Genomic DNA, 8,879 nt, shown 5'->3' with positions numbered 1-8,879 from the left:
TTAAGCAAAAACAGAAGTTGCCTGGGATCTCAGCTTGTCCATCATTAGTTACATAATATTTCACAGTGAAATTTCTCATCTAAAAATGTATGAATTAGTTAATGGCAGGAAGTTTGCACCTCAGATTGTATAGCTCATATGGTATGCAATATGGATACATATTCATATATTAGCAATACTGTACAATAAATCAAACACAATATGCAGTGAATTGTGGAATAGAATTTATTAAGAAACAGGTATGTAAGACTCCTGCATCTAGGAAAACAACACAAAGTGGTCCTAAGGAAGAAAGCAAGTTACAGGATCCCTGAGTACACTGATAAAGAAAATTTGTTTATGAAGATTATGGTCAATTGCAGAAACCTATGAAAATGTTATGAGGATTTGTATTCGAAATTATTTAGAATGACTAGGAAGTCGATCCTGACATCAGAGTTAATACCCAGACAAACTCCATATGAAGGGGATGATGCATGAAATTGATATATTATCCCCATGCAGGGAAGGAAGAGATACGGGGAAACCCTTTTCACTGCATTCAGCTGACTCACAAGCTTTTATACAGGTGATGAGTAACTGAAATTCTGGTATAACATGCTAAGTCGGCGACGTCTAGTAAGTGATTTTGTCCACACAATAGCAAGCTAGTTAACAAATGATGTTGAGTGGGGATGGGGAAACTTTGGTGAAGTGATCAGCAACAGGAAGGCTGGCAGCAGCTGGACACACAGCTAGGGCGACAGCAGGTGGTCTGACAGCAGACAGGGGCGGTGCAAGCCTGGCAGCAGCTGGATCCACATTCTTGGGCTTGGCACCCAGGCAGGCAGCAGCACGTGGGGTGGTAGCAGATTCTGTGGCAGTACACAGGACCACAGCGAGCTGGCTGACAGCAAGGCTGGCCACAGCTGGACCCACTGAAGGTTTGTCCACAGCTGCTAGACCCACAGCAGATGGGCTGACAGCAGATGCTCACACAAGCAGGCTTGCGGCAGGTGGTCCTACAGCAGGTGGTTTCACTAGTTTGATAGCAAGTTGGGGGGCAGGAGGGCTGGCAGCAGATGGTCTCACAGCAGGTGGGCTGACAGCAGGGTTTGCTGCAACAGGTGGGCTGGCAGCAGGAGGTCACACAAGTAGGTCTGCAGCATGTGGTCCTGCAACAGGTGGTTTGACAGCTAGTGGGGGGGCAGCAGGGCTTGCAGCAGCTGGACTCACAGCAGGTGGTCCTGCAGCTAATGGGCTGACAGCAGGTGGGCTGGCAGCACGGGGAGCAGCACGAGTGGGCCATTGGGTCTGTGAGGAGGGTGCACTCCTGTTCAGAAGTGAGTTTCTCAGATTCTGCTCACTCCTCCTGTTCTGGGGCTTTTATATCCTGGACCCCCAATGTTGGGACCAAGAAGCAGGACTTTCCTGGTTGTTCTTTATGTTATTGTTGTAGTTTTGATCATTGTCATGGAGGAAGTTGCTTTCTTAGTGTTTTATAGAGAGGCCTCTGTAAATTAGTGTTTGATCTTTTCCTTAATTGGGTCTAGTACTTAAGAATCTTTCCTAGAAATGAAAAAGTCAGGAATCATCACCAGCAGCATTTCTGGTCCTGTGACATCATCTGGTCACGGGGTAGTTCCTGCTGGCTCTGTGAAGGTCAGAATAGTTCTCCTTTCTGAGCTTTGTTCCTTTGGCTCTACTTAGACTGGGACATGCCTCGAAAGCGTCGGGATGCTAATACATTCTGTGATGAATGAAGCCTGCTTGAGTTCAAGCCCGGTCTCTGACAAAGTCAGAGTTAAGACTTCTACATGTATTTGTATATATCTGTATTTGGAAACTAAATTGAAGTGTTTCCCAGTTTCATCAGGGTCATCTGAATAGAGGATGGTTGGCAAATTGTTTTTCAAATGAAAATCAGCACCAAAACTGGAATAGAGGCAAAAGCTGAATCCTATTTTCCTTACTGTTTCAGTGCTATTTTCTAGGTAGGTTAATGACCTCTGGTGAGACATCCCAACTTGCATATACTTTCTTCTACAACTTGTGACAAGCAGGTTAGATAGTAGAATAACTAAGGTATGTTTGAATCTGTAAATTTATATATTCCGACAAATGTTGAATCTCAGCCACAATTTCTTAAAGGTTTTAGGCCACATTTTCTCTCTTTTAGATGTATATGTTTGCATATAATTGCCATGTAATGGGAAAACAGATAGTCAACAGCAGTAGAAAGGATAAAATGATAATGTAATTCCAATGGCAGAAAAAAGGAAAAATTTAAAATTTGTGTGGAACCACAAAATATCCAATGCAATATTGAAAAAGAAGAACAAAGCTGGAAGCATCATCTTCCTTGATTCCAAACAGTATTACAAAGCTCTATTAAACAAAACAGGATGGATTGGAAAAAACTGGCACTTAGATCAATGAAATAGAATAAAGAGGCCAAAAATAAGTCCACACACTACATGACCTACTAATTTATTACAAAGGAGTGAAGAATATATTAATGCAATAAGGAAATTGCAATCTTTTAAACAAATAGTGGTGGGAAAACTGGGCAACCATGTGCCAAAGAATGAAACTGGACTCCTCTCTTACACCATCCACAAAAATTAACTCTAAATCGATTAAAGACCTGAACTTAAGACCTGAGATTATAAAACTCCTGGAAGAGAAAATAGATAGGAAGCTCCTTGACATTGGTCTTAGTGCTGACTTTTTGGATTTGACGCCAAAATTAAAGGCAACAGATCTAAAAGTGGGAATAATTAAATAGTTTATGCCTAGAAAAGGAAACTATCAACACAATGAAAAGGAAACCTATTGAATTGAGAGAAAATATTTTCAAATCATATTTCATAAAGGGTTGATATTCAAAATGCATAACTCAATAACTCACATGACTCACAACTCACAGGACTCAATAGCAAAAATGAAACAACCTCATTTAAAATCGGCAGAGGTTCTAAAGACATACTTTTCCAAAGAAGACATGCAAATGGCCATCAGATACATGAAAAGGTGTTTAATATCACTAATCAACAGGAATGCAAATCAAACCCACAATGAGATATCAGTTCATACAGGATTTAGCATGGCTATCATAAAAGTGTCAAGACATACAAAGTTTTAATGAGAATATGAAAAAAGGGAACCCCTCTCCCTGTTAGTTGAAATGGGAATTGGTGCAGCCACTATGGAAAACATTATGCAGTTTCCTCAAAATTAAAAACAGGGCATGGGGAGAATAGAATATGATCTAAATAGCCTACTTCTTGGCATTTATCTGAAGAAAACAAAAACACGGACTCAAAAAGATTTATGCAGCCACATGTTCATTATAGCACTGTTTACACTAGCCAAGACATGGAAACAACCAAAGTGTCTGTCAATGGATACATGGATAAAGAAAACATGGAACATATTATATAATGGAATGTTATTCAATGATGAATAGAAGGATATCTTCCCATTTATGACAATGTGAATGGACTTTGAGGCCATTAAGCTAAATGAAATAAGTTAGAGAGAGGCAAATACCATGTGATTTCACTTATATATGGAATCTTAAAAGAATTTTTCTAAAACTGAGCTCATAGATAGAACAGATCCATGGTAGCCAGAGGTGGGGGTGGGGTGGGTGAAACAGGTAAATGGGATCACAAGGTACAGGCTTCCAGTTATAAAATAAATGCATGGGGGATGTGATGTACAGCATAGTGACCATAGTGAATAATACTGAAATCTTTGAAAGTTGCTAGAAAAGTAGATTTTAAAAGCTCTCATGCAAGAAAAAAGACTTTGTAGTTATCAATTGTGACAGATGTTAACGTTAACTAGACTTACTGCAGTGATAACTTTGCAACATCTATGAATATCAAATTATTATGTTGGAACAACTATAAACAATATAACACCGTGTCAATTAAAGCACAGTTTAAAACAAACAAACAAGGAGAGATACACACCAGTAGAATTCAGAAGTCTCATATCAGGAGAGTACATACACCACTGTAGTGAAATAGTGAAACACTTTTATTGTTTCTACCACTGTTGACTATCTGCTTTCCCTATGACATGGCAATTACACTCTTACATATGTACCTAAAAGAGAGAAAATAGGGCAGAAAAAACTCTAAGAAATTATGGCTGACACATTTGACATTTATTGAAATCTATAAATCCATAAAGTTATCATCCTATCTACCTATTTGTCACAAATTATAAAAGAAAGTATGTGCAAGTTGTGATGTCTCATCAGAGGTGATTGATCCAGCTAAAAATAGTTATGGGACATTAATGAATTGATGTCTGAAAACAGGGTACAGTTTTGGCCTCTATTCCAGCTTTGGTGCCGACTTGCTAGTGAAGAACAATGTGCCAACATCTTCTACCTAAATGTACCTAATAAAGCTGGGAAACATTTTAGGTCAGTCACTACTGATTTGAAAGACATGTAGATAGATACACGTGATCGTCTTGAATCTCAGACTTCGTCTGACATCACACTTGGACTTTAGCTGACGTCATTCATCACAGAATGCATCAGCATCCAGCAAGTCTCAACCTAAGTGTAGTCAAAGGAACAAAGAAAAGATGACTGCTCCGACCCTGGCCAAGGCAGGAAGAACTATCCCATGACCTGATGATGTCACATGACCAGACTTGCTGCTGGGATGATTCCTTATTCTTTTTCCCTTCTGGAAAAGGTTCTTAAGTACTAGTCCTAATTAAAAAGAAGATCAAACACTAATTTACAGAGGCCTCAAAACACTAAAGAAATCATTTCCTCTTGGATAATTTCCCATTGACTGCAAAAACAACATACACAACAAGGAAAGTCTTGCTTATTGGTCCCAACATTGGGGGTCCAGTGTATAAAAAGCCCCAGAACAGAAGCAGTCCTCAGAATCTGAGAAACTCACTTCTAAACAGAAGTCCACACTCCACCACTGACAAAATGACTCACTCCTGCTGCTCCCCGTGCTGTCAGCCCAGCTGCTGTCAGCCCAGCTGCTGTCGTCCTTGCTGCCCCCCAACTTGCTATCAGACTAGTGAAAACACCTGCTGTAGGACCACCTGCTGCAAACCCACCTGTGTGACCACCTGCTGTCAGCCCACCTGCACTGGGTCCAGCTGCTGCCAGCCTTGCTGCCGCCAGCCTTGCTGCCGCCCTGCCTGCTGTCAGACCACCTGCTGCAGGACCACTTGCCTCAAGCCTGTTTGTGTGACCACCTGCTGCCAGCCCAGCTGCTGTGAGGCCAGCTGCTGTCGTCCTTGCTGCCCACCAACTTGCTATCAGACTAGTGAAAACACCTGCTGTAGGACCACCTGCTGCAAACCCACCTGTGTGACCACCTGCTGCCAGCCCACCTGCTGTGGATCCAGCAGCTGTGGACAAACCTGCAGTGGGTCCAGGTGCTGCCAGTCTTGCTGCCAGCCAGCTTCCTGTGCACCCGTGTACTGCCACAGAACCTGCTACCACCCCACATGCTGCTGCCTGCCTGGGTGCCAAGACCAGAGCTGTGGATCCAGCTGCTGCCAGCCTTGCAGCCGCCCTGTCTGCTGTCAGACCACCTGCTGCAGAACCACCTGCTGCCGCCCTAGCTGTGTGTCCAGCTGCTGCCAGCCTTCCTGCTGCTGATCACCTTGCCAAGGAGCCACTGTTCCTATAAAACACCTTCTATTAATTGACTTGCTACCTGGGCACAAACAAAATCACTTCTTAGACTTTGCTGACAACTGGCATGCTCTACCAGAATTTCAGTTACTCATCTCCTTGCTTAAGAGCTTGTGAATTAGCTTCCTCCAGTTGTCTTCCTCTGGTGTAGGAGGACCATGTGCCAACTTCCTGCATCTGTGATAAGGAAGCATGTCTTGGTTTTGACTCTGAAAATAGGATTGATCATCTAGTTCTTCTGAGTAACTTAAGAAAACGAGATCTCAGAATGTTTCTATAGGTTTCTGCAGCCTATCATAATCTTTATAATCATATTTTCTCTTTTGCTATCCTCATAGTTCTTGTATCATGCTTTCTCCTTTTACGATCACTTTGACGTTTACCCATATGTTTCTCAATAAATGGTGTACCACAATTCTTCTATATGTGTTTGATTTATTGCACCACCTTCCTGACATAGAAATTTATATATCATATGCTTTATCCATTATGAGCATCATATTAGCCCCCTTCCTAATTATTATCTCATTATTAAAAACCCATTTCATTGTGTAGTGTGATTTACGTAATAATAAACAGACTCATCCAGGATGAAGTCTTCTGTTCCTGCTCAAGGGCACTTACATTTACATCCCAAGGAACTATTAATAGATGTCTGAACCTCAGTGACTATGCGCTTGGCAAGCTATAGTTGCTGTCATTGTTCATGTGGTTATCTACAGCTGGGCCTGGACACACCACGAGATACTCCAAGGAAATTATGCTCACACTATTTCTCCCTGCCCTCTATCTTTTCACGATAATTATCCCTCAGCAATTAGTAACTCCTCTCTCTGCCCACTGGTCTATCTAGATGAGGAGTCCAAAATGACCAGGTGACAGTTTAAACATAGACTATATTCCCTAAAATGTGTGACTTTTATAGTATTAAACCCTTCAATCCAGGAGAGTGTAGATCCATGGGGAGGGGAAGAACAGATTCCCATATATGTCACCCTGAGTTAAAGTGAGAGGGTTCACTGCTACTTCACTTTCTGCAACCATGTATACTGCCTCTGTGGATATACATGGTACTACCTATTTGGGAACCACATAGTGGCCATTAGGTCGAAGTATGTACCGTATTCAGAAACAACAGATCAACCTCGTGTGTTGTCATCTCTAAGTTGGTTCTTACTGCAATCTCCACCATCTAATTTTCCATGGGCCAGCCATCTCTTGATGAAACTGAAAGAGGCTCAATACTCTTGGCTTAAAACTCAACATTCAGAAAACTAAGGTCATGGCATCTGGTCTCATCACTTCATGGCAAATAGATGGGGAAACAATGGACACATTGAGAGACTATTTTGGGGGGTTCCAAAATCACTGCAGATGGTGACTGCAGCCATGAAATTGAAAGATGCTTGCTCCTTGAAAGAAAAGTTATGACCAACCTAGACAGTATATTAAAAAGGAGAGGGTTACTTTGCCAACAAAGGTCCATCTAGTCAAAGTTATGGTTTTTCCAGTAGTCATGGATAGATGTGAGAGTTGGACTGTAAAGTAAGCTGAATGCCAAAAAATTGATGCTTTTGAACTGTGGTGTTGGAGAAGACTCTTTAGAGTCCCTTGGACTGCAAGGAGATCCAACCAATTCATCCTAAAGGAGATCAGTCCTGAGTGTTCATTGGAAGGACTGATGCTGAAGCTGAAACTCCAATACTTTGGCCACCTCATGCGAAGAGTTGACTCATTGGAAGAGACCCTGATGCTGGGAGGGGTTGAGGGCAGGAGGAGAAGGGGATGACAGAGAATTAGATGGCTGGATGGCATCACTGACTCAATGGACATGAGTTTGAGTAAACTCCAGGAGTTGGTGATGGACAGGGAGGCCTGGAGTGCTGCAATTCATGGGGTCACAAATAGTTGCACATGACTGAGTGACTGAACCGAACTGACTGAACTGAATGATTCTCAGTTTTATCAGAGACATTTAGATAGAGGATGGTTTGCACAATATTTTTTATTTGAAATTCAGCACCAAAGCAGGAGACTAGAGGAAAAAGCAGTACACTGGGTTTCAGACATCATCTTATACATGTTCCATCCCTATTTTATAGCTAAGTCAGTGTTCTGAGGTGAGATCTTCCAACTAATACATACTTTTTTTTTTTTTTTTACAAGTTGAGGCAAATAGGTTAGGTAACATGATAGCCAAGATACATTTGAATTTGGTGATTTATACATTTCAACATGTGGACTGTGTGACATAATTTCTTAAATTTTTTTTCAACACCATCCTCTCTCTAATCTAGTTAGAAATGTAGGAGTGTTATAATTGCCATGTCACAGGGATAGCCTCCCTGGTGACTGAGATGGTTAAGAATCTGCTTTCAGTCTGAGAGACCGATGTTGAATCTGTGGGTTGAGAAGATCCCCTGGAGAAGGGCATGGCAACCCACTCCAGTATTCTTCACTGGAGAATCCCATGGATAGAGGAGCCTTGTGGGCTATAGTCCATGGGGTCGCAAAGAATTGAACATGACTGAGTGACTAACATTTTCACTTTTCAGAGAAAGCATATAGTCAACAATAGTAAAAGGAATAAAACAGCTTTTCAACATTTCACTACCAGCAATATTACCTGCTCTCCTGATATTCTGAGCTTTCTAAATTCCACTGTTTTGTCTCTTGCTTGTTTTTTACTTTTTTTTAGCTTTTTTTATTTTGTATTGGGGTATAGCCAATTAACAATATTGTGATTAATCCTTTGTCTGTTTCTTCATTTGCTATTATTTTCTCCCAATCTGAGGGCTGTCTTTTCACCTTACTTATAGTTTCCTTTGTAGTGCAAAAGCTTTTAAGTTTCATTAGGTCCCATTTGTTTAGTTTTGCTTTTATTTCCATATTCTGGGAGGTGGGTCATAGAGGATCTTGCTGTGATTTATGTCGGAGAGTGTTTTGCCTATGTTCTCCTCTAGGAGTTTTATAGTTTCTGGTCTTACATTTAGATCTTTAATCCATTTTGAGTTTATTTTGTGTATGGTGTTAGAAAGTGTTCTAGTTTCATTCTTTTACAAGTGGTTGACCAGTTATCCCAGCACCACTTGTTAAAGAGGTTGTCTTTTTTCCATTGTATGTCCTTGCCTCCTTTGTCAAAGATAAGGTGTCCATAGGTTCGTGGATTTATCTCTGGGCTTTTTATTCTGTTCCATTGATCTATATT

The 8,879-nt window shown here is 41.2% G+C and overlaps 2 protein-coding genes across 3 annotated transcripts; one reads left to right on the top strand and one right to left on the bottom strand.

Annotated features, from left to right (window-relative positions):
* Window positions 1–205: 205 nt before the first annotated feature.
* Window positions 206–1,415, bottom strand: LOC122442087 (keratin-associated protein 9-9-like). 2 transcript variants are annotated; one of them, XM_043469399.1, is made up of 2 exons: window positions 782–1,415; window positions 206–712 (listed from the first exon to the last, which is right to left on the bottom strand). In XM_043469399.1, exons 1-2 carry the CDS (start codon window positions 1,286–1,288, stop codon window positions 698–700), a joined length of 522 nt encoding a protein of 173 aa, XP_043325334.1. In that variant the 5' UTR covers window positions 1,289–1,415; the 3' UTR covers window positions 206–697. The 2 variants fall into 2 exon arrangements, with proteins under 2 accessions (XP_043325334.1, XP_043325325.1); XM_043469390.1 differs by having other exon boundaries at window positions 206–1,415.
* Window positions 1,416–4,894: 3,479 nt separating this feature from the next.
* On the top strand, window positions 4,895–6,086 carry LOC122442015 (keratin-associated protein 9-3-like). Its single transcript, XM_043469263.1, has one exon. It carries the CDS (start codon window positions 4,952–4,954, stop codon window positions 5,633–5,635), a length of 684 nt encoding a protein of 227 aa, XP_043325198.1. The 5' UTR covers window positions 4,895–4,951; the 3' UTR covers window positions 5,636–6,086.
* The last annotated feature ends 2,793 nt before the right edge of the window (window positions 6,087–8,879 follow it).

This window comes from Cervus canadensis, chromosome 1 (assembly GCF_019320065.1).
Source record: "Cervus canadensis isolate Bull #8, Minnesota chromosome 1, ASM1932006v1, whole genome shotgun sequence".
In the NCBI taxonomy this organism is placed as follows: Eukaryota; Metazoa; Chordata; class Mammalia; order Artiodactyla; family Cervidae; genus Cervus; species Cervus canadensis.
This window is presented reverse-complemented; position numbering and strand designations above follow the sequence as displayed.